This window comes from Herpailurus yagouaroundi, unplaced genomic scaffold (assembly GCF_014898765.1).
Source record: "Herpailurus yagouaroundi ecotype Mexico unplaced genomic scaffold, PumYag 164, whole genome shotgun sequence".
NCBI lineage: Eukaryota > Metazoa > Chordata > Mammalia > Carnivora > Felidae > Herpailurus > Herpailurus yagouaroundi.
Genome location: NW_024412405.1, coordinates 2,998,326 through 3,023,770, shown reverse-complemented (window position 1 = coordinate 3,023,770; position 25,445 = coordinate 2,998,326). Strand labels below are relative to the sequence as shown.

The 25,445-nt window shown below is 54.4% G+C and overlaps 1 protein-coding gene across 1 annotated transcript in view; it reads right to left on the bottom strand.

The window, feature by feature from the left end:
* The window catches only part of COL4A1 (collagen type IV alpha 1 chain), a 97,439-nt gene that overhangs the window by 11,308 nt on the left and 60,686 nt on the right, over positions 1-25,445 (bottom strand). The window contains exons 25-48 of the mRNA XM_040486970.1: positions 22,867-23,058; positions 22,127-22,295; positions 19,439-19,531; positions 19,246-19,350; positions 16,852-16,949; positions 15,145-15,295; positions 14,818-14,931; positions 13,966-14,133; positions 13,791-13,880; positions 12,849-13,001; positions 12,609-12,707; positions 12,408-12,497; positions 11,262-11,401; positions 10,746-10,872; positions 10,575-10,655; positions 10,072-10,170; positions 8,728-8,778; positions 7,413-7,598; positions 6,711-6,844; positions 4,953-5,025; positions 3,996-4,067; positions 2,325-2,453; positions 1,281-1,379; positions 118-330 (exon numbers count right to left, since the gene is read on the bottom strand). Coding sequence (XP_040342904.1) covers positions 118-330; positions 1,281-1,379; positions 2,325-2,453; positions 3,996-4,067; positions 4,953-5,025; positions 6,711-6,844; positions 7,413-7,598; positions 8,728-8,778; positions 10,072-10,170; positions 10,575-10,655; positions 10,746-10,872; positions 11,262-11,401; positions 12,408-12,497; positions 12,609-12,707; positions 12,849-13,001; positions 13,791-13,880; positions 13,966-14,133; positions 14,818-14,931; positions 15,145-15,295; positions 16,852-16,949; positions 19,246-19,350; positions 19,439-19,531; positions 22,127-22,295; positions 22,867-23,058 — 2,926 coding nt within the window. The remainder of the gene's footprint in view (positions 1-117; positions 331-1,280; positions 1,380-2,324; positions 2,454-3,995; positions 4,068-4,952; positions 5,026-6,710; positions 6,845-7,412; positions 7,599-8,727; positions 8,779-10,071; positions 10,171-10,574; positions 10,656-10,745; positions 10,873-11,261; positions 11,402-12,407; positions 12,498-12,608; positions 12,708-12,848; positions 13,002-13,790; positions 13,881-13,965; positions 14,134-14,817; positions 14,932-15,144; positions 15,296-16,851; positions 16,950-19,245; positions 19,351-19,438; positions 19,532-22,126; positions 22,296-22,866; positions 23,059-25,445) is intronic.

Sequence of the window (25,445 nt, the reverse complement as noted above, 5' to 3'; positions counted from 1 at the left end):
TCTTCTCACTAACGATGTCTCTGTGGCGCCCTGACGTGCGGGGCCGGGGACAGCTCTGCCGGCCTCGGCACGCCACGAGTCTGTGTCGGATGAATGCACGCCTCCCCGCGGTCTCACCCAAGTCCTGGCCGTGCGCCCGCTCGTTGCCTTGCACGTAGAGCAGGGAGTACCCGTGGTAAAGAATTTTGGTCCCAGGAGGACACTGCGGGTCGTCCGTCGTCTGACTGTGCCGGGTCACCAGGAAGCCATGATCAACAGATGGGGTGCCTGGGGGACCCATGGATCCTGGCAACCCGTCGGGGCCTGGCGGGCCTGGAAACCCTCTTGGACCTGGAAGACAGAGAGGAGTGAGCTTCCCCGGGTGCAGACAGGTGCCCTGGGATAACCCGCCTCCACGCTGCCCCCCTTTCTTTCCCTTTGCACAGACCCCCCACGATGCTTGAGAAACACGGTGCTCGGTGCCAAGCAGACGCTCAGAAAATGGAGTCCAATATAAACACAATATGTGAAAAGGAATATATGAGGGAATGTGTCATTCAGACAACATTTGGGGGCTCCTCCAAGGAGGAAGGACCACAGAATTACTAGAAAAAAAAACTCCTTTTAAAAGGTGGCTTCCTGCCACGGCAGCCCAGCACCGCGCAAGGACACAGGGTAGTGAGGGCGCGTCCTTCCCCATCCCCTCGGTAGCTACACTGTCTGCAACGCTGCTGGCCGGCCTCCTGCTGGCCTGGGCACCCCCCCCCCCCCCGCCCCTCCAGTGGAGGCCTCAGCCTTTACCATCTCAGTCAACATGGGACAGCAGAGTGTCTGCTTCCTTGGCAGCACACCGACTGCATTTCATGCCGGATGGTGGCCTCTCGGCCACCACCGGCATCATCATCCACCCCTCTTGTCCACTGCTGATACACAATTCCTGTGGCTGCAGCCTGCCCCCCACCCCCACCACAGGAAGCCCCAGGCCGTCACTGCTGGCATCTTCTAACAACATCTGGAAATCACTGGCTTAGATCAACATCTGTCTCTCCACAAGGAAAAAATGACAACTTTACCTCTTCTAGATGAGCTTATTTGCCCTTAACACACACACACACACACACACACACACACACACACACACACACAGAGGCTTCCTCGGAAATCTTGCAGGCAACGTTTTCAATTCCATTTTGCAGGCGTCTGCACACCTGACTTCCAGCGTGTGACCCAGAGATGCGGGCAGAGGGCAGCTGGTGGGGTGTGGCGGGGGTGGGGAGGGCAGGGTGCCGCAGCAAACCTACCAGGGGGGCCAAAGGGTCCCGTCTCTCCTTTCTGGCCAGGAGCACCATCAAAACCGGGAACACCTGGAGGTCCAGGCAAGCCCACGGATCCTGTCACACCTGTGGGAAAGTGAAAGGAGCTGGTGACAAAGGCCTGGAGCACAGGCGGTGCCACTTTGTCCTCCCTTCTGAAATGTCTCCGTAGCCTAAGGCCGGCAGCAGCAGTGATACTGTTCTCCCAGACAGCCTGGAGCCCCTCCTGTGAAGCCTTGTTGGCACCGGCCGCATCCAAACTGGCGTTCGCAGGGCGTGGGCCCCACCGTCTAACCCAGACTGCGCGCCGCGCCCCCCCACCCCCACCTGGCTGCTCACTGCTACCTTGTGGCACCTGGCTTTGGGAAAGGCAGTGATGCGGCAGGGAGGGAGGGCTGTGACCCAGTTTTGTGTTCTCAATCATCTTCCCCAGGCCGTGTTTCCGCACCCCAAGTAATTTTTACATGACAGACAGACCCGTGGACAGGTCTTTGATTCCATGTGGGCCCTTTCTTCCCAGGTAGTTTAAAGTGAAATTTTCACGGATGCCTCCTCCTAAGTATAGAGTCTTCCTTCCCCTCTACCGTCCAGCCACCCCTCACCAGCAGCTCTTAAGACAGGGAGGGCTCAGCCCAACTAAGCAGCAAGTGCCAGGTTGGGTGTCTGGGGACCCCAAGCACGAACACAGGCCACTGTCAAGGCCCATTCTCATGGTTCCAGATCAATGCCTCCAGCCACCTCTTGTCTTCTAGCTGAACAAGATGGTCTCTGTGCTGCGGCCCATGTCTTCCCCGAGTGAGCACAGGTCCCTGGACGTTCCTCTGGCTTCTCCTATATTTTGTTCTGGTTTTTGAGTTCCCTTCAGAAACTTCATTAGGTTTTGATATCCATTAAAGGAAATCAAGAAAGTCCTATTCAAATATACACCTGTACGGCCGTCACCCAGAGACCCTGGCTTGGGACACATTGGTGAGGAGTAGACCCTGCCCTGTTTCCTTGTGACCCGACACCTCCCCTTTGCTATTTTCTTACCTTGCTGTCCTTTGGGGCCTGGTGGTCCCGGAAGCCCCTTCAGACCTGGGGGACCCTCTGGACCAGGGAGTCCTGGCTCTCCTTTGATGATGTCGTAGGGCCCTGGGGGGCCTGGGGGCCCAGGGAGGCCTGTGGGAATCAGGGGGGCCACCGGTCAATTCCACTGTCAACATTCGCGGGAGCAGATCCCAGCATGAAACGCAATCCAAACACATTTCTCAGAAGTCGCTCAGTATCAAAAACACATGTAATAGGTCTTCACGAGACGTACACGTACCTACACCTTGCTACTGTTCAACATAAAGTCCCGAATCCTTGGGACTGACCGATGTTGGGGTCATTACTACAAACTGGGAGCTGGGTCCCGGAGCCCCTGACAACCGCGGGCCAGCAGGTGGGGCTCCATGCCTCCCAGGGATCCCTCCCCGACCCAGAGAGCTACAGCATTAGGTCTCATCTTATGCTTCTCTGAAATCTGCCTTATGGACATTATAACCACAGTCTTCATCCCTTAGTGACGCAAAAACTTCATCCTTCTGCGCTACAGCTCCTGAAAGATGAGCGGCAGCGAAGGAGTGCGGAGGCTCTCAGTCAGCCCCGGCCCCGCTTTCTTCGGCCAGACATCTCCAGTCCTGTCCTGCCTTCCACACACTGTCCCCATTTCTTTCACTCCCCCATCGTACTTTTTAAATTTTTTTTAACATTTATTCATCTTTGAGAGACAGAGAGAGACAGAGCGAGAGTGGGGGAGGGGCAGAGAGAGAGGGAGACACAGAATCCGAAGCAGGCTCCAGGCTCTGAGCTGTCAGTACAGAGCCCAACGCCGGGGCTCAAATTCACAGACTGTGAGATCATGACCTGAGCTGAAGTGGGATGCTTAACCGACTAAGCCACACAGGCACCCCTAACCTTTTTGCAACTTTTTTAATGTTTATTTGTTTTTGAGAGAGAGAGAGAGACAGAATTTGAGCAGGAGAGGGTCAGAGAGAGAGGGAGACCCAGAATCCGAAGCAGGCTCCAGGCTCTGAGCTGTCAGCACAGAGCCCGACATGGGGCTCGAACCCACGAACCCTGAGATCATGACCTGAGCTGAAGTTAGACGCCCAACTGACTGAGCCACCCAGGTGCCCACCCATCATACTTCTTAATGCATTCTGCTGGCTCAGTCTGTCTCTCGAAACATGATTTCAAAAATCATGGAACCCTAGAAACGTGGTCAGACCAGCAGAAACTGGAACTGGATGCCTGTTGTACTTAGACCATTTCCTCCCATCTCGGGAGGCGGCCTTGGGGGCCGGGAGTCACCGCATGTGGGGGACAGACAGCGCAGAAGCCACAGAAGACTCTTTCTTGTGCAAAACTCCTTGCTGCCCAGTCCCCTTTCACACAGGCCCCACCTTAACCTGAGGATGCCAAGCAGAGCCTGTAGGACTGCGAGTCTTGAGTCTGTCGACCCTCCCCGGCTGGATTCACCAGTCTGACTTTTAAGACGTGTCGCTAATAAAATGCCGACTAGGGTAGCCTCACACAGCAGTCCTGACAAGCTACCAAAGAATTCGTAATCAGCTGCTTGCCACTGATACTCAAGCCGCTTCTCATGGGCAAAACCAAACCCTGATCCACGCGTTCACACCGTCGGCAAGGCCCCACCAGCCCAGCACGTGCTCCTACCTTTGCTTCCAGGGAAGCCCTGGTCACCCGGATCGCCCTTAGCTCCCTGCAAGCCGGGGAGGCCTTTCTGACCTGGAAGAAAGAAGAACATTGTCTCTGCCCAGAACCCCCGAATCCCCAACGATACGCAAGCACGGCGCATGCACACACGTCCACGTTCACGCATACACACAGACGCAGGGAACGTATTTCCAATCAACTCTCAGAGAAGAAAAGAACATTCCTTCCGGTCAGCTATGTAAACTTTTTAATGACACTCTCTCCTCTAGAACCTGGAAGTCACATTTTTCCCAACGTGCAAACGTTCCCAAACCATAAAATGACCACAAAAAGCAGACAGGCACATGATCCTGCTGGGGTCACAGTTTGGGTCACCCATGTCCCCAGATAGAGCCCAAGACACCTGTAAGCTGGGAACTGGTTTTAGTCACCTGTCGTTCATATGCATCTGATTCGGCAGGAAAAGAGCAGTGCCTGGGAGCCGGGAGGCAGCCAGTACATGCTGGCTTAATACGTTATAAATCAGTGCCCCGAATCCATGATGTCTGACATACAAATGATCTACTCATTCTCTGTTCTTAATTTTTTTGAGTTTATTTATTTAAGAGAGAGAGACAGGGAGAGAGAGAATCTCAAGCAGGCTCTGCACTGTCAGCCCTGAGCCCAATGTGGGGTTCGATCCCACAAACTGTGAGATCATGACCTGAGCCGAGATCCAGAGTCGGACGCTTCACCGACTGAGCCCCCCAGGCGCCCCTGTAAACTGATTCTTAATAAGAAAATCAGAGCGTCTTTACACAGCCATTCATAGGATGATACAAATCAGGCTGCCACACAGACACCACATTTTTAACTCGAAGAAAACCCGATCTTGCGTTGTGACCCAGCTGGCCTATCGGTGTGAAAGTGCCAGCGGACAGGTTCTGTCTTCAAGCAGCACCTCCTTTACTGTCTTACCTTGAAATCCTGGAACTCCCGGAGGTCCTATGTCACCCTTAGAGCCCGTGAGTCCTGGAGAGCCACCGATTCCCTAGACACACACACAGAGCGTCAGCTGGGAGTCGCTAGGACACCGTAAGTCTCTCAAGTAGCCTGGAAGTCGCGAGGCTGGGGCAGCCCCTCAGTGTTCCCCAAGAGGCTCTGTGAACAAATGGGGCCTATGTGCAGCCGCAGTAGGAAGCTGGGAACTGGCACGTGTCGCTTCGCTACCCTGTCCCCTGTCCCCATCTGTCTGAGTGGTGACTTCCCAGAGCAGGTGCAAGGCCCGCGACCTACCGCCCCTCCCCCACAGCACAGGGCCGAGAACAGATCTGGGACTTTCTGAACACTGTCGTGGCAACATGTCAATCTTTCAACACCAAACTACCTTCTGGAAACTTTCCTCCAGACACTCAAGCATAACGAAATTTCTTTAGAATTAGTTTAATATCTTATCTGAAAAGTGATTTTAAATGTGGAGAGAAAAAAACGAATACTAAGGAGGATTATTTTTAAGTTTACTTTTACTTGTTATGAGACAGAGAGAGAGCATGCGAGCAGGGCAGGGGCAAAGACAGAGGGACAGAGAGAATCCCAAGGAGGCTTGCACTGTCAGTGGGGAGCCCGATGCAGGGCTCGAACTCATGAACTGTGAGATCATGACCTGAGCAGAAACCAAGAGTCAGACCCTTAACCAACTGAGCCACCCAGGCACCTCTACGTTTCTCTCTAATAGCAACATTCATGTTTGGAAATGTATTCTCTCATTTTTCTGGCTATTTGAATACAGTTCCTTCTCTAGCTCCTTTCTCAACATATAGTAAGTTGTACTGTTTCTCACATGTATTTGTGTCTGTGCTTTACCTTGTTTAAAAAGGTGTCCTAACAAGGGGCGCCTGGATGGCTCAGTCGGTTGAGCGTCCGACTTTGGCCCAGGTCATGATCTCACCATCTGTTGAGTTCATGCCCCATGTCAGGCTCTGTGCTGACAGCTCAGAGCCTGGAGCCTGCTTCAGATTCTGTGTCTCCCTCTATCTCTGCCCCTCCCCCTCCCTCTCAAAAATAAAGATTTAAAAAAAAAGTGTCCTAACGAAAACACACACAAATATATGTATGTATACACACACGCACACACATACACACGCGTCTATACGTGTACATGGAAAACAGACAGCCAGCCACTGACGGCACCAGAACTAGGGAGTGTATTTGTCACTGAGGCTTGCTTTCTTCATTAAGCGTGTAAACAGATTTTTTTTTTTAATTTTTTACTGTTTATTCAGTTTTGAGAGAGAAAGAGCGTGAGCAGGGTAGGGGCAGAGAGAAAGGGAGACACAGAATCTGAAGCAGGCTCCAGAGCCCGACGTGGGGCTCAAGCTCACGGACTGTGAGATCATGACCTGAACTGAAGTCAGACACTCAACCAACTGAGCCATCCAGGGGTCCCTAAACAGGATTTTTAACCCAGGCACTGAGCGGTGATCCTGTGTGACATTCCCCTTTCACAGTCCTTGTAAAACTGCACAAGAAAGAACGTGGGAACAGCAGCCTACTACGATGTCAGGAAAGACAGCTGATGACCAGCAAGGGGCAGGAGCCCTCTCCAGTTCTGGAGAGGATTTAGGACTGTGACGCCCGTGGACAGGTGGACACACACACACACACAAACACACACACACACACACACACTGTGCTGTGATCCTGTTCACACACAAGACCGACAAACAGACAACTCACAGGCAGGCCCTGGAATCCTGGATCTCCCTTGGGTCCTGGAGCACCGGGAGCCCCCGGCCAGCCTGGGTTTCCTTTGTCACCTTTCAGTCCATCAAGCCCGGGGAGCCCCGGAGGCCCCATGGGTCCCGGAAGCCCTGACAGGAGACACAGAAGTGACAATCTGGGGTGAGAGGGTGATTTTATGGACAAGTGTCTTGGGCTTGGCTGTCATCCCCGCTGCCCAGCTGTCCCCAACCAGGGGCAACAATAGTGGATCAGGCCGTGTGAGCACAGCAGAAACCCAGCAGGTCCTCAAAGGGACAACCTGCTCAACGGGCAGAAAATGTTGATATGAATGTGCTGGCCCGAGCGTCCAGTGCCGGGGTATTGTCTCACACAGTGCAGGGCACGCCAGAATGACCATGTTCCAAGCCACCACGGGTGGCTCTCATGTTCCAGTCTTTTCCAACAATGTCTAGTCTACCTGTAATCACTTGTCATATCTACCGTGTTCTTTCACAGAAAGGACACAGGCCTCCAGCGGAGGCCAAAACACAAGGGTCCCCAAATAGCGTAAGCAGTTTCAAGTTATAGGAAATGCTACGAACCCCTAAGTAAAAAACTTCAATTGAAGGTTTAAGTATTTAAATCTCGTTTACACTCGTGTGTGTGTTTGTGCCTTCTGGTTCAGTCCCGGCTCCGGCCCCGGTGTGACACCCTTACCTGGCAGGCCAGGCTGACCCTGTGCGCCCCGGTCTCCTTTAGGCCCCTCCACAGCGTGGCCCGGAGCTCCGGGTAAGCCCGGCTGTCCTTGTGGCCCCGGGGGACCCATGAATCCTTGCTCTCCTTTGGATCCGGGAATTCCTGGACTCCCGGCTTGTCCCGGGAAACCCACGTCGCCCTTCGAACCTAGACAACAAAACCAGTTTGAGATGGTGGGGAAGCACAGGGGAGAAGAGAAAGCCTGTACGTCGAGGAGGAGGGAGCTGTGCGAGGGGCGGGGGAAAACCAGAGCCGGGTGCCCTTTCCCCTCTTTGAGTGACACACGGGACGCCGACCATGGCTGACCCGGGGAAGAGTAAGCTTAGAGTGTGAGAGCCACCTGTCATTCTTCATATTTTGTAAGGAAGTGTTCTGCCGAAAAGCCATTGCAATACAGGCTGAGAGGGGTCTGTGAGCACCTGCACTGCTAAATTAAGGGCTTGCTCCATCGACAGGTGAATGAATACACGAGTGATACTCTATCCACACCGTGGAACACTACTCAGCAAGAAACGGGAGGGAACTACTGGTATGAGCTCCAACACCCGTGAATCGCAAACTAATTGTGCTGGGCCAATAAAGTCAGACTTAGAATAAAACAGGATCCTACTGATAGAAAATTCTAGAAAATGCAACCTAATCTACAGTACCAGAAGACAGAGCAAAGGGTGGGGTTGAGGGATGATGGTGTTGGGGGGTGGGGTGGGAGGGCAGGACAGAAATGATTAGGCAGTCCAGGAAACTGGGGTAATAGGCATGTTCACTATCTTGAGCGTGGTGATGTTTTCACAGATTATACATATATCAAACCTTATCAAACACAGACATCAAATTGCACTCTATAAATGCGTGTAGCTTATGGTATGTCAATGACAGAAATACGACGATAACGCTATTTTTTGAAGTTTTCAAGGTAAGAACTTACAGGGAACAAAATTCCTCCATGTTTAGTTCCCAACATACCACCCAGACGTGACTAACAAAATATCAAACTTCCAGGATCGTTTCAAGGTTATTAAGAAACAATAAGAAAGGAGGGAAATAGAGTCGTGGCCAAAAATGGTCATCGGGCCTCTCTTGTGATGCTTCCTCTGCTTTTTCAAAAGTACAATGTCACCAGATGCTGGTCTGTCAGGGGCCAGGAGAAGGCGTGTGCCCCAGACCCAGCATCCTGTCACTGCCGCCCACTGCTCCCTCGCAACTGCCCGACCCGCTCAGCCTGGGCCACGTGCGTCAGCGGCGGGTGGAAAAGAAGTACGCGTGTAGCGAATGTTACCTTTCTCTCCTTTGGACCCTGGGAACCCTGGGAATGCTCTTCCAGGCAGGCCTGTAAGACAAGGGTAAGAAGTCACATCCACATGTCCTCAAACAGTTGGTCCTCGAGTACGGCACAAAACCCTGTCGACTCTTTAACACCACCACGTAGAAATCAGCTCCTTGCACTCCTGAGTAAAATCTCGTTTCTGCAGTTGTTCTAAGAAGTCCTGGATGGGATGTGTATAATTTACCACTTTTCTTAAATACTTTCAGCACACGACCATTACGGCATTTAGTAGAAATGCTCTGTACAAATAAGTGCTGATTTTCTACCACCATCTAGACACTAACAAATCGGCTGTTCCCAGACGACTGTCCAGCTAACAACGTTCTCGAGGGAGGCAGGGAGAGCTGGTGCTATTGGGGACTGGGGGGCAGCAAACACCGGAAAGCCCAGAAACGTGAGTAAGGGGCTTGCAGGAGGATGAACGTGGGGGGAAGGGAGGTATGGAGGCATTTTTATGAATTATTTTTTATGAGAAAATGAATGTTTGCAATAGAAACATAAGGGGTGCAGAACGAAACAACAAACTTTTAAAAAGAGGCCAACCCTGGGGCGCCTGGGTGGCTCAGTCAGTTAAGCGTCCAACTCTGGACTTCGGCTCAGGTCACGATCTCAGGGTTGGGAGTTCGAGCCCCGAGTCGGGCTCTGTGCTGACCGTGCAGAGCCTGCTTGGGATTCTCTCTCTCCCTCTCTCTCTTTCCCTCCCCTGCTCTCTCTTTCTCTCAAAATTAATTAATTAAAAAAAAAAAAAAGCAGGGGGCCAGCCCTGCCTGCAGCAGATGCCCCAGGGCTCCTCTCCAGCGACACCCCCACACCCACGCCCCTGCCTTAGGCTCACCCGTCTCAGACCGCAGGTGTCATTCTTGCTACACACAAGCATTACCGTGTACGTGGTTCTCGTCGTCAGAACCTGCAGCCCCCCACAAGGGATGGGAACAGATCGGAGGGCAAGAATTGCTCCCAGGACCCTTTCTCTAAACGGGGAAAAGCCAGGCAGAGGAGGGACAGCCTGGACGTTCTGTGTGTGTCTCACTCACCCCCGGGAGTCCAGGTGTTTTGGGTCAGGCCCGTCAGTACAGGACCTGCCCCTCTTCTTATCCAGGCCTCTCCCCTCGTCCACACGAGTGTATAAACAGCGATAAGGACACGTGGTACAGATATACTTTGTGCCCAGCCCTGGTCACTCAGCGTGGACTGGAGATCTGAGTGATGCCGACCCTGGAGTGACGCCAACCCCTGAGCAATGCTGACCCCGGAGGAGCATTTATCTCGCTCTAAAGGGAGCAGGAGCCACCATACCTGGTTCCCCCTTCTCTCCCGCCGACCCCGGGATTCCGTCACTGCCAGGCTCCCCTTTCTGGCCGGCTGGGCCCGCGGGGCCAGGTTTCCCAGGAAGACCTCGGAGAGAAGAGCCACATTAGTCAGGTCTGGACCCTGTCACGACAAGACGCTCATTCCCGACAGTTCCCCAGGGAGCCGTTACCCCGTGCATACCCAGCATCCTCGAGGAATGCACCTCAAACACAAACATGCTTCTAGAACCTACTGGAGCCACAATGCAGCCAGTTCAGCAGCTCTGGTTCTGGCTCCTGACTGGGGGCCACATCTTATAAAGGCCCCATGAGCCCCCCCTAGACTCTAGACTCAGTCTGTCCATCTGCAAAGTGGAGGGGTGTGCCACCCCGTGACACTCTGGGGTCCACGCCTTGTCACCTTGAGGGAAACGCCCAGCTTCGGTGGCCCCCACCTCATCCCCACAGGCCCCTGTGTGTCCTCTGTCTCCTGTGTCCTCAGGTCTCTACCTGCTTCTCCCTTGACACCGGGAATGCCAGCCGATCCCGGGAGGCCTCTGTCCCCTTTATCCCCAGGCAAGCCAGGGCTTCCTAGAGGAAGAAACAAGACAGCAGAATGCCATCAATTCGAGACTTTGTTGTCTTTGGACCCAAGCTCAGAAGGAGGCCCGGCTCACCTACCTGGATAGCCAACGCTCCCAGGGGATCCTTGGGGGCCAGGGGAGCCAGGGATCCCCGGGATCCCCACGCTTCCTTTCTCTCCCTTCTCTCCAGGACTTCCCGGAAATCCTGCAACCCCTTGATCTCCCTGTGGGCAGACATCGAACCCATTAATTTCGTACCTGTCCCCGGGCACGTGTCTGTGGGCCCTTTCTGGATAACACTATACGGATCCCACGTCCTGCTTTCTAGCGAAGAATTAAAGCCCACGTCTGAAAACCGGGGATAAGTGGGAAGCCCAGAACAAGAGCCAATTCTGTTTCTTCTCTGCACATGTCTCCTCACCCTTCCCTTCCAGCCCTGGGCTGGCTGTCCCGCCTGTCAACAGTCTCCAGATTCTTGCCAAGGCAGGGGAGGTGCACAGAGGGGGCCAGAGGGACAATGTGCAGTAAATCAGGGGAGACCACTCTGAATCACCGAGTGTGCAGAGATGCTCAGGTGGCCACAGGGGGCAGTGTCCACGCAGGACATGGTTACCTTGTCGCCAGGCCGGCCCGGAATCCCAATGCCAGGGAGGCCTGCCTGCCCTTTCTCGCCCTTTGCGCCTTTCTCCCCGGGTAAGCCAGGGACGCCCTGCGGGCCGGGGATCCCAGGCACGCCTTTTTCTCCGGGTGTTCCTGTAAACACACACAATTAACACCTGAGTGCGTGCTTGGCGGGTGCTAATATTAAACATGGAAAAGCGCCCTGACAGCCACCAAGAACGAGGTGGAACGTGTGTGCCTGCATTTATCGATCCCTTAGTCACACAGGCAGATGCCACCACCCGCACATTAGTGCCATGTTAGGAAGTGACTCTCCTGTCTCTTAAAGACCATCATTCTACAAAGACAGAGCAGACATACGGTAACTCCTTGGCATATTTACGCTGGCAGTAGTATGAAAAATGACTTTCGTGTTCCTTATTCTACAATCAATTCCCGTTATTCAGAAGGATCAGACGGGTCATGCGGTGGGCCAAGGAAAGCAGATGCATACCTGGTTTCGTGAGGTGTGCTGGCAGCCAAACCTGTTTACAAGCAGGCGTAGACAGCAAGCTAGATGTTTCTACATATCAAATGGAGCGATACCGTGCCTCGTGCATAGGGAGGGGGCCAGCTTCCTGCCTCGGCTCCCCTTTCCCTGTGGGTTCGGAGCGGTGCTAGCCCAGACCCACCCGAGGCCGGATCTCTCCACCTCTCTCCAGCCCCGTCGTGGCAGTCGAAGCCAGGTCAGGATTGAGGCAGCAGAGCCCAGAGGACTCTTCTGGGCTGGTGCCAAAGGGCACTGGAGGCTGGCCTAGACAAGTGGGGAGCCAGACCGCACCAGGGAGATGGTGGCCAGGTGGCCAGTCACTTGGAGGTGATCGAAAGGTGATGGTAGACAGCCCATGTTTTATTTGATTGAACTGTGATTTATTATTATTTTTTTTTTTTTTAGTAATGGTCACAGTGTCAGCCAAGTGCCATTGATCCCGAGGCAGGGGACCATACAGGACTGAAGATGTGCACTTGGGTAAAAGTGCACATGCCTGGACTATGCCCTCGGGGCGACGCATGCCATCCTGCAGACCTGTCCCCGCCAGCGCGGGGACGGGATGTTCTGTTCTATAGAAAGAAGACCCCTTGTGTGAATCCAATGTACCTGGCAGGCCCATTCCACCAACCGATCCTTTGGGTCCAGGGAGCCCTGGAGCCCCCGGGGTCCCGCCGATGCCGGGGTCACCTTTAGGTCCTAGGAGAACAGAGGGAAAAGCCCAACAGGTTAATGCCTATGAAAAGTGCTGGGTGACGTTCCCTTAGCGTGACCTCCTGGCACATACTGGGCTTGAACTTCACTCCGTACCTGGCTGCCCAGGATGCCCTGCCTGGCCGTCCTTTCCTGGCATTCCCGGGGTTCCAGGGTCTCCCCGGGATCCTTTATCACCAGTTGGTCCAATTTGTCCTGCAGGTCACAGAAAAGAATCATGATGACCACATCCGCCTAAAAGACAACCTTGCAGAAACACAGGCTGGTCTGACGTTGCTGGTGCACCACTGAAGAGCTGGTCAGACAGGTGGACATGCCTTCACTTCGTCCGCTCACCTTTTTCTCCTTGGTCTCCCTTCTGACCCTTCATGCTGCCCATGTCCACCTTATCCATGGACCCAGGCTTGCCAGGGAGACCCACATCTCCTTTGTCGCCCTTGAAGCCGGGGTCTCCCCTGGGCCCCGAGGAGCCCGGGAAGCCGTGGTCCCCTGCAAAGGGAAGAGAAGGCGCCTGGTGAGACGCAGAGGTGACAAGGCCTGGCCCTCCTTCTGGCGGGCAGAGCCGCCGATGAAGAAGGAAGGCAGCATCGCCAGGCAAGTGTCTGAGCTACTGGAAGGATCTGGGCCCTGGGTAAATGAACGGTAAAGCCCAGTTTTTAGAATTCATTATTTGCGAATAACTCAAACATGCATGCGACTCTGCTTATTATTAGTTTAAATAATTCACATCTCCCCTCTTTCCTAAGAAGCTTCATCTCACCTGTTCACAGTGCCTCTCAATTCTATACAAAATAAGAAAATGGGGAGTTTTCTTACTCTACTAAACAAAAGACTCTTTTTATGTCTCACAAAGTCCATTTCTTTAGAAACATATTTTGGGGCCAATTTCAAATAACCAGATAAGAAATAAAAATTAAGGCCTGTATATTTGCCCCTGTTGCTAACGTGATTCTAAGGACTCCGTGCCAGTGACCTTGCATGATGGGAGATCCCACTGGCTCTAAAAAGAGCAAACACCTCAACCGTGCAGGTGAAGGAGCATCTGGAAACCGGTCTGCTCTCTGATTGGGGCAGAGCACAGCCCCTGCCCCCACAGGCACGGGCATGGGCACAGGCACCGTGAGCTCCTACTGGAAGAGGGGTCTCCCCGACCCTTGCTTCACCTTCTTCTTTCCTCTGCCTCTTGGTAAGAAATAGCACCTTCAACCCTTCCAGAGTTCCCAACAGACACAGAGACACAGACACAAGACGGGCTCTTCTGGAGTGACCAGCCCCTACCTTTTTCTCCAGGCAATCCTGGCACTCCCGCCGGGCCTGGCGAGCCGGGCTGCCCCGGGGTCCCCATGACACCCATCTCTCCCTTGGGACCTGCAGCAGATGAGGGGCTGTGAATGCAGACTGAAGACGCAGGGAGTCGGGGACAGACAGGGGCAGGCGTTTACAAGCCGCTTACCTGGAATGCCGGGAAGGCCAGGCGTGCCCTGCTGTCCGGGAAGACCAGGGAGCCCAGACTGCCCTGTCAGGCCGGGCAGCCCTGGGGACCCTTTGTCTCCTTTGGGGCCCGGCATGTCGAGGCCTGGAAATCCTGGGAAGCCCTTCTCTCCCTTCAGTCCAGGAGGGCCTACAGCGGGTGGAGAGCAGGAGCGGTGAGCAGGGGGCTCCGCGGTGCGCCCTTCTGTGTCCCGCCATCCCTTTCTGCAGGCGGCACGTGAGTGTGCGGTCCACCCTAGGGGGCTGGGAAACTCCCACTGTCTCGGGCAGCCGTGTCGGGAGCCACGGGGGCGCCACGGGGGAGCCACACGAGCACTGTCCCAGACCGAGCCCTCCCTCCTGCCAAGCCCCCTCCCCCTCCCCAGGCCCTCCCCAGTGTCCACACCCAAGACCAGCTGCTTTTCAGCTGTGTTCCCGGCTACACTCGTGGGCCCCCAGCACCTTCTCCCTTCTGGGACTAGTTACTGAAGACCAGGGCGGCTCCAGGACCAGTTAGTATACGTTACCCACAACTACCAACCCCCCACAGAAAGGTAAGGTGGAGACACCAGTCATTCTGAATTAAAGGAAAATGTCACTGAATACACATGAAGTGGGACGGGGGGGGGGGTGCTCTCTGGCACGTAAACCAAGCTCAGGGAGAGGAAAAGAAAGATACCCACAAACTCTGGTTAAGGGGGCAATCAGACCAGTCTCCCCAAAACAGAATCCCCCTCCCCCTTTATTCACTAGGGGACTCTAGTCCCCACTTCACTCAGGCTCCCGAGCCGGCCCCTTCCCCTTGTGGAGCGGGATGTGGGGAAGGGATAATCACCTAAGGACCCTGGTGGTCCCTGTCCTCCAGGGGGGCCCATCGCTCCAGGTGGGCCTATCCCAGGAACTCCAGGGGCTCCCTTGGGCCCTTGTAATCCAGGTGGTCCTGGGTCACCTGGATGGGAAGAAATTGTAAATGAACCGCACAGACACCATACGACCCACCCCCACAATCAGCCACAACAACACAGGACCGTAAGCGCTAACCGTCTGCGATTTTCATCATTCTTTCAACAAACGCAGAGAACCTAACAGGTGCCCCGTGGACACCAAACCAACAGGCCCAGCCTCCATCCACCACAGTCCGCATTTGTCTGGAAGAAGTTACCTCTGATTCCCTGGAGGCCTGGGGGGCCGATAACACCATGCTCTCCCGGAACGCCCGGTCCCCCGATGTTTCCCTTCTCCCCAGGTGTGCCAGGGATGCCGGGAAGACCAGGCAACCCTTTGAGTCCAGGCAGACCGATGCCAGGCTCTCCCTGGAAATTCCCGAAACACAGAGAAGCCGGTTCAGCAGGAGAGGACGGGATTCCATCCGGCCAACGGTGTAAGTGCAGACGGTCGGTAAGAAGCTGTCCAACCTCCAGCCTACGAAGCCTTCACGCACCCATCCCCCTTCCGATTTCAATACAAATCGGAGGTGGTTCGTTTTTATTACTGTTATTTTATGAAGGAAGAAAATCAAGGCTCCCCACGGCTGAATGCCTTCCAGGTCACAGAGGGAGGATTCCCACCCGGGTCCCCGGCCCTCCGCTCGCTTTGTGTCTGTGAGGAGTGGAGTCCAAGTGATGGACAAAAATGCCCAATGTGCTTTGTGAGCGGCTAATAGACAGCTTCCTATGAGGTGGCAACGTTCCAGGATGGGACCAGGACACCATTTATTGAGATTTTTGTCTCAGCGAAGGCTTTCACCTCAAATTAAACACGGAAAGGATGTCATGAATCTAAGGGCTTTGATAAATGCAGATGATTGACGACGAAGGAAGTACTCTGAAGGCCCGAGGAACACTATGTCACCGGGCCCCCCTGTTGTCCACCGTGGCCACAACCTCCAGAGGAAGTAGCCACTGGAGGTTCTTCCACGGGTCCCAGCAGCAAATTCACAAAACAGAAGGAAGTGAATCCAAGGGACTTTTGAAGAAGCACAATACTTTAAATCATGAGCCAAATCCTTATCCCAGTTCCATTTGCATTTACTAACTCATGAGCCTCACGTGTGCGAAGCGACCCGCGTGGCACCACCATGGACTAGTGTTTCACGAGTGCATCTAGTGCAGTTTATGAGGGGAAGCCGCGTCAGCCACACAGATGGAGTGGGACACCATGAGATCAGGTGTGTTTGAAGAGAGCACTCCCCTGGGGTCACTGAGACACAACTGCCTCCGTTGCCCGGTCCCCCACGGCCTCTGCCCACCCTCCTAACAGAAAAGGAACAGGCCAGGCCAGCTCTTTTGTTGGCAAGGTGAAATTGGTCAGCTATGCTCAATGAGCAGAATTTCAAGTATTAGCAAGTGGCAGAGGGATGTCTGAGGCCAGGAGAGTCCTTAAGTCCCTCGAGCCCAGGGGTCCCCAACCGGGGCCATGTTTTCCCCGGTGACATCTGATAATGTTCAGAGAGACAGTTCTGGTTGTCACAACTGGGGGCGGATGTGGGGTGCTCCTTCAGTATCTGTGGGCAGCGGCCGAGGGGGAGGTGGCTAAAGAGCCCACGATGTCCAGGGCAGCCCCCGCCATGAAGAATTACTGGACCAGAATATCAGTAAAGCTAGACCCTCCTGGGTTGCCATCGCGCCTATCAGGACAGTGGCCTTCATGCGGCTTTGTCCTGTCGCTCACAATAAGACCCGCACTGTACGCTGAGATACAGTTCACACCCAGGCAAGAGCACACTCACAGAGCCAAAACGTACGGTTCTCCCCCAAACATCAACCGCCACACACAGTGTGCTTATTTTCTATTCCGCGTGCCACATTTTATGTGTCTGATGAACAGCAAGGACGGGGAAAGAGCAACCCGAGGAACGCTCAGTACCCACCTTTTGGCCGGGCACACCCGGGTTGCCAGGCAAGCCGTTAAATCCTGGGCGGCCTGGGCTCCCGGGAGGTCCCACGTCTCCAGGCAGGCCATCGACACCTGTTTTGAAGAGTCAACATTCACTACTGTCATAATGCTGGTCCCCACTTTCTTCACTGCCCTGACACTCGCTCAGACGCCCCTGAACTGGCTGGACTGGCCAACGAGGAGCCCTTCTGAGGAGCTTCTAAGAGGAGCCTGAGGCCACCCCAGCCACGGGGGGGGGGGGGGGGGGCACCAGCCTGCACCAGCCAGAGCGGCTTGGGCGCCATGGACCACAGGCCCGTGCCTGCCGCCTCTCCCCCACCCTCCCCTCCTCCTTTCCTCGCTAACCTCGGTTTCTCTGCCTGCCCCACCCCCCAAGGGCACAAGCAGCCTAGGGTGGCATCTGGATCCGCTGTCCCCAGCGCAGCCAAGGTAGGGGCCGCCTTGCGGGAGAGGCCCACCCACACCTCCCAGAGCAGACGCGCGTTTCCGCGGGACTTCTGATTCCGGGACACGGTCCAGTTTGAGCAGCCCCGCTGGGGACCACTGCTTCTCAGGCCACTGGAGGCCACACCACCGGAGGCGCGTGGGGCATCAGAGGCTGTCTGGGTCCCAACCCTAGAGGGTCTGGTGGGCTAAGGGCTACCCCGGGGCTCTACTGTGCACAAAGTCTATCCCGCGGGATGCGGAGGGTCCCGATGCTCGGGGATTTGTAAGTGTGCGGAAGCAGGTGCTGTGGGGCGGTTGTAACTGGGGAGCTGGACACACGGTGCACCTAACTGCCCACCGGCATCCGCATCTCCAAACCACTTCGTGCGATTGGGCAGAGAGCCTCCGATTGGGAGACCTTACCACTAAATTCTGCCTGTCACGATGGTGAGATGGAGCTCACTGGGAACAGGGTTCATGGACAGGCGGAAGGTCGAGGCACTGTCCCTGTGACCTTGAGGGTGGCTGAGAGCCTCTGGCCTTCAAGCCTGACACAGGCCGCTGTGTGTGTGCGCACGTGTGCATGCGAGTGTGTGTATACGTGTGGGTGGGTGTGCATGTATGTGCACATGTGAGTGTGCGTGTGTGTATACGTGTGCACATGCATGTGTGCATGTTTGTGTGCGTGTGTATATGTGTGGGCATGTGTGCATGTGTGCATGCATGCACATGCGAGTGTGTGTATACATGTGGGTGGGTGTGCATGTGCACATGTGAGTGTGCGTGCGTGTATACGTGTGGGCACGCGTGCGCATGCACATGTGTGTACGTGCACATGAGAGAGTGTGTTCATGTGTGTGCACATGTGAGTGTGTGTACATGTGCACATGTATGTGTACATGTTTGTGTGTGTGTGTGTGGGCACGTGTGCATGTGTGCGTGCATGCACATGCGAGTGTGTGTGTATACATGTGGGTGTGTGTGCATGTGCGCATGTGTGCATTGGCGTGTGTACATGTGGGCACATGTGCGCATGCATGTGTGTACATGCACATGAGAGTGTGTGTTCGTGTGTGCACGAGTGTGTGCGTGCACGTATACATGTGGGCATGTGTGCACATGTATGTGTGCACACATGTGCATGCGTGTGCATGTGTGATGCAGCTCCCAGACGAGTGTGAAGGCCTGTAACCCTGACAGTGGGTGTGATGCACGCAGAGCCTCTGGACAAGAAGCTGGGGGCCTGGAGAGCTCTTTCCATGAGGTTCTGCACACATGGCCAGTAAAACAGGGGACAGGATGTCGGCCCAAATGGGAAAGAGGTGCCCCTCGCTGCTCACAGCGCCTGCTCAGTCCGCACCAAGGTGTATGATGGCAGGTGCCCCCACCAGGGCCTGCCTGCAGGGTTGACACACCCAGGACCTTGTCCTTCTCACCCCCTCACAGATTTCAGAAAGAAATGCTGCTTCTGAAATGCCAGCCCCGTGGGGATCCAGGCTCCATGCTGTGGGGGCCTCCTCCCATTCCCCAGCACCCTTCCCGGAGACCCAAACCCAGCCCGGCACAGTGCCGTTGCTCTGTGTACCTCTTGCACTGATGAGGAGAGCGCCCCCAACACCCCAAAGAGCTTCTGTCAGCTCCCCGGGCATCGGCTGGGCCCCTAAGGTCCCAGCCCCTCCTGACCAACACCCGCGGCGTGGAGGCACCACGTCACCCAGTGCCCTGGTGGGTGGATTCACCGCCCTCCAGGCTTTGGCAATCTTCCCTTAATGGCACATCGCTACCTCAAGCAGTGTGTTTGTATCCCTCGCTTCTTTCTCTCCTAAAGTTTACGTGTAAACCAACAGAAAGACCACAGCCCTCGGTGCCGACAGCTGGGCCTGTGTGGGCCATGAGTGGAGCTATGGGCCCACTCCGGGTGGGGCTTGTCCTCCGGGTTTACCTTTGGGGCCAGGAGGCCCTGGAAATCCGATTCCGGGCTGGCCAACAGCACCCTTCTCTCCCGGGAGGCCGGGCCTTCCCGGCGTTCCAGGAAAACCTCGGTCACCTGTTGTGAGCAAGACCAACCATCAGAGTGAGAAAAACGTGTCAATGTCCCAGCTGTATCTCCAGACAAACTAGGACACTAAATGTACCTTGGGGTCCTTGGAAACCCGGGGACCCCGGAAGTCCTTGTGCTCCGGGGGGACCAGGTAGGGGCACAACTTGTCCAGCTTCACCCTTGGGACCTGAGGAAAGAGCACAGACACTAAGTGAGAGCCACCATCCTGTCTTGAGTGAGGACTCTGGGTGACAGCCTGCATCCTGTCCTGAGCAAGGACAGAGAGAGCCTGCATCCTGTCCTGAGTGAGGACAGTGAGAGCCCGCATCCTGTCCTGAGCACACTTTGTACCTACAGAGAAGCCCCATGTGGATCCCTCCACTTCCTCTCTCTACTTTTCTAGAATCTTTCACAGCGAGCTCTTCCTGTTTTTCCCAAAATTTACATCCAGAAGAACCTAGATACCTGACACATGAATTCTCTAAGAGTCCAAAGTAAGGGTCACAAAACTAGAAAACGAGGTGAGATGACCATGGGTAATTTGTTGATTAGCCTGACTCAAAGCCAAAACACTTCACTGTTCAATTTATCAGACAAAACCAATTCTAAGCTGCTTTGAAGCCGACCTCAGTTCTGCTTGTCTAGTGGTAAATGACCTCTAGGACATGCTAACTGGGCTATCCGGCATGATCTGGAACACTGCAGCCAGGCAGCTGTGAGCTGTGTGAGTGGTACAGGCACTGGTGCCTCAGAGATCCACTGGGGGTCAGGGCTCAGCTGCTCGGAAAGCACCATGGGGTCACCTCCAAGGACACCACATGGACTGCTCACACGCCCTATCGGAATTTAAGACATACAGGGCCTCCCAGGAACAGCCACCACATTCTTTAACTAAAGACTCTGGGAAATGCCAGCCGACTGACTCCAACACATATCTGCCATCAGTCCCACCCTGGGAATAAGCCTTTAATGTCACCAGAGTAAACAGGGCTCTGGCAGATCAAAGAAGTCTGGGTTTCAACCCCAAAGCTGACCGCGTCTGGATGGAACCCTGCAGAATGTGGACAGCTGACCAACAGCGCCATCAACACCTCCTTCAGGAACCTTCCTTCCCTCACTGCCAGGACGCGTCTGTGGCTGCCCCAGATGGTTTCTCTGATGCTAGTTTCTGGCCACGAAGAGTCTGATTCCCTTTTACAACTCTGCAAGTTTCCAGACCCCGCAAGCTCAAAGAGCACCTGAGATGCTGACCACGGAGTCAGGGGCTATGGCTACGGGGAAACGGATCAGACGTCCCTTTACCACGACTGGGGGGTCTTACCAGGTCAAGATCTCTCTGCCCCCAAAGGAGTCACAAAAGAAACATTTCTGGGATGCTTGCTACACAAAGAACAACTATCAAGGGAACCGTAGCCCGCTGCTAGGTACCCCACCACCACACGAGAATGACGGTAAGATACACGTTAGGCCACTTGCACTTCCAGCAAAGACAGGCTGACGTTTCCATGCTGGAGACCTTGTGCATCTTAACGCTATGACTTCAGGAAGTAATAGCTCCCGATGGGATAGGAACTGAGAGAACTTGGGCCAGATATATGGCTTGTGACAGAATCGGCAGATTGGTGAGCGCGAGGGCCACACGGTCGTCCGCCCGCGTCAGTGGCTTCACTTTGTGTGTCTCAGCTGCCTGCAGTCAACCGGGGCCCCGGGACCAGGTGACGCAGCACAGAAGGTCTGCGCACACGCCTGCATCACTCACCCCTCGCCACGGGCATTTTGTCCTATCCCGTCATCACAAGATGAGGGGTTGAGTACAGGACAAGGAGGTACATTGAGGGAGAAACACATTCACACAATGTTTAGAACGCTGTATGTTTCTAACTGTTCTATTTCACTATGAGGTACCATTGGTGATCTCTTACTGGGCCTGGGTTACAGGTGAAACTGGGCCACACGTCTGTGTGTACAGGAGAAACACAGCGTACGTGGGGTTTCAGGCATCCACGGGGGTCCTGGGGAGGGGGCGCCCGTTGTGAAATCTCTCCTGCCTAGTTCTTGTTTTGGTCCATTTGACTATCCAGTAACTACGTTGTTCAAGGTTGACTAGTCACACAATTTGAACCATCTGAAGTCCTTTTGTTCATCTTTACAACTCTCGTGAGGTTTCTTAGTCACACCCTCCTCCTTCTCTCCCCTGTGCCCAAGCCATCCCTGGCCTCTCCTCTTCTTAGTCCAGGATTTTCTAGGGAATGACGGGAGTATGCCGTCTCTACGCTCAATCACGTTCTACTAGGCACTCCCGGGAGCCCGGGGTGTGCAAGGCCTGAGCCACCCCTTCTCCCCATTCGTCCCTGGGAACACGTGGGGCGTGAGGATGGGGGGGAGAACACCCGTGGGAAACCCTCACATCGGCCTCACTCCGTGCATGCTGCCAAGCCCCGGACACTGAGCTCCGGGAGGGTAGGGTCACGCCTGTCCGTCTACCACACTCTCTCCGCTCAGTGCAGCGCTCACACAGAAAATACGTAGGGAAGCAGGCTCACATTGACATCACTTCCACACAAAAGGCCAACTTCAACTGGAAGGCACCATGTACTTATTGTAGGAAAAATCACCCGTGAAGTCAAATTCTTTACAGTCAGATTCTGCACGTCACCCAGCCTGGCCCATCTTCTACGTGACGGTACGGCCATGTGACAGAAGGGCCCGGGCTACGTCCACCTCCTGGAAGAACCGACACCCAACTCCCGAGCCCCGTGCTCTGTGCGACCTCGGACCTCACCTGGCTGGCCTGGGGGTCCAGGGTTCCCTGGAAAACCCACTTGTCCTTTGTCACCAACGGGGCCGATGGGGCCAAACCCTGGAGGCCCAGGAGGGCCGATGTCGCCACGACTGCCAGGGAATCCAACTCCTCCAGGGGGGCCACGCTCTCCTTTCAACCCTACTGAACCCTGACCGGCAGAGAGAAAAACACACGCTATCAGCAGACATCCCGATACACGTTCATGTCACATTTTCCACCGTCTTTGGTAAATAAGTACCAGGGGTTAGCTGGCTCCTGCTATTTATTTACTCCCACCCTCCGACAAGGGTCATCTGGCAGTTAATAAATGACCCTGGCTTTCTTGTCCAGGCTGGGCACTCACCCTCCCGCCCCACGCAAGGATACATTTCAAAGACTGAAGTATTTGTATCTGGAACTGACCTTTCAAGGATGTCTCGCACCCCGCTAACTTGAAACGCCACCTCCCACCTGACACCCGGAATCCGACACACAGACGTCTCTCTGGCGGCCCGAAACACGTCAGGAGACGCCTATGCATGGTCACCCTTCCGCCCCAGCCAACAGCATCAACGCCGACGTTCACACCCATCAGTTTCTGCATGAGCCGCTGAATTAGTTCATGGGTAACAACGACCCATCCAAACAAAAAAACGTAGACATGATTCAAATAACTCATTCCTGCGTTCTCTGCAGACCTGCTTCTAACGTGCGTTTCCCAAGGCTGGAGATGAACATACCGGGGAGCCTTTGGGGCCGGGCAGACCCGGGTGGCCGTCTCTCCCCGGAGTGCCTGCTCTGCCCGGCATCCCGGGCTGGCCTGGAAAGCCCGGGTCCCCTTTGTCTCCTTTGAGCCGTGCGTCGAAGTAAATCTCGCCAGGCTCTCCCTTGGCTCCGGGCTGGCCCATCAGCCCTGGCACACCTTGTGGTCCCTGCAAGCACAAAGCAAAGGCGTCTGTCCACAGAGTGACCCAGCACGAGCGGGGTTCAGTCCACAGTGATATCAAGAAGCCACCTCCCCGAAAAATGGTCAACTATTTCAGCTCCTTCATTCCGCAGCAGCCAACAGCTCTGTGACAAAGCCCTGATCTGACCTCGCTTCTTGTGCTCCTCTTGAAAACACCTGGCAAAAACTCTGTACTAAGTATCCTGCACAGACACTAGGTTAGGGCGGGGGAGGGGGGGGTGGTGCCCACGTTGTAGGGCAGGCCCCAGATAACCTGCCTGTGCTTACAACTGTTGATGTTCACACGAACATTCTAGCGACTGTCGGAAACCTGCTGAGTGCAGGGCGTCCTCGGCCCAGGAACTGGAGGAGGGCTTCTGGGTGCAGACAGGACAGACAACAAGGAGAGCAAAGTCTGGGTGTGAGCACGGGCCAGTTCCATCACTGTCATTGTGAGCAGTCAGCAGAACAGAAGGGACTTTCCCAAGAGACACAGCCTAGCACATTCCCCGGTTCCTGGAAAGTTAAATCAAGGAACGCCCACACCCACAGATGGTCTTTCCTCTGGCCACTCTGAGAACCGGGGCTCACAAGGTTTCAAATCATCATCTCAAGTGTTTGTTCCCTCAGGCCTGAGAAAGAAAGCCCTTCAGCCTCCCTGCCCAACTTGGCGGAATTTAGACTCTGGGGACAATTCATTTCACTTGAATTCCTTCTCACCACTCCCTCGGAAATGGCTCTTGGATGTACGCAAATCACACGCACACAGAAAGAAAGGAAGGGGCCGGGACCTAAATTCATACAATCTCTAGGTTGTAAAGTGGGTACCATCGATCGTGCGCCCACCATGGGTCACGGCCCTCGGCACGTCACTCCCGACTCTTCACCCAACTGCGCAGGGCAGAGACTGAAAGCACGTAGCAGGTGAGGGACGAACATGCAGCGCACTTTGGCAGGGGGGTGTGGAAAACTCATTATTTAGTTAAAAGGGGTTGTGGTATTTTGGAGCACTTTCCCCCCAGGGAACATTAGCTCCTGTGGATCCTTAAGTCCCAGCTACACCGAGACTCCTCTGTGGAGCCCTTCCTGACGAGTGTCCTGTGTTTCCATGGCACAGGGTTCGGTCCTCATTACAGAAAACTGCTCTGCTTTGTTAAGAACGCGTGTCTGCACACCTTTCTCCCCCATCCGTCTTTCAGGGCATGGAGGGCAGGCATAAGGCTAACTTCATGTCCTGAATGTCTGCAGCTAGGGGGGGAATGGAGGAAGGGGGAGATGACCTAGCGATATTCACCAGTAAAAAATGAACACCAGTGTAAGAAATCACCACCGGTGTAGATTTTTCTCAACCTGGAAAGATCAGTGTTCCTTTACGGTGAAGATTCACAGCCTAGGAATACAGTTTTCTGTAAGCACAGGGCGAGGAAATATAATTCTTTATCTTCATAATGGTGACCTCGCCAGCTATCCTTCAAGGAAGAAATCTTGATTCTTTTTTGAAAGGTGACATTTTGATCTGAGGACACCTCATGTGGTTTCCCTGCCCTGGAACATCTCAATCCTAGGCGATTCAAAGGTCTTTGGATCCACATCTCTTGAGAGAAGTGATGAGGAATCAAACACTGCCTTGAAAACTTGGCGTTGGCTCCGTAAATTAGAGAAGATCCAGCAGCTACACAGGCTGCTTCTAAAGAGCACAACTCCTTTCAAGAGACCGTCCCAATGACCGCGAAAGCCGCTCGGGTCCCCATCAGGAGCCAGCCTGTCCCTCGGTCCCCAAATCAAACACTCGGCTTGCAAAAGGACATGTCACAGAAATGCTACCTAAATCAAATAGGAAGCCAGAGCATTTCATCTCTTGTCATTATCACCTGCTTGCCGGGATGCTCTGCTGGTTCCTGGGCACCTCCACCTGCCCCCAGACACATTTGAAATAAGAGGACCCCATCTGTGAGCCAGGTAAGCCATGGAGTCACGGGACGGCTTCAAATCAAAGGAAAATTACTACCTTCTCGATTAAACTGTTTACCCATAAAACAATTTTTAGAAACCTCTGGCATCTGCAGAAAGAAAGGAGCTCGGAGTTCCCAATGGGGAAGGCGTGGGGATTAGAAGTTCCATCATACATTCTCTTTATTTTCTTCTTCGTGAGGACTTGTCCTCAACTGTCCTTCTCCCTTCTTCCTCTTGTCCCGTTTTTGTTAGATTGGGGGCTGGGGGGCTGGTGTCTGCATGGGGTTTCAGGCAGAGTCAAGGCAGGAAGTTTCCAGGAAGGCCAAGGAGATAAGGACCGTGTCCAGAGGTTAAAAGCATCCTCTTCTGCTTCTTCAAAGCTCTTCTGTCTTTGATCCCCACCACAGCCATGGCTTCCCA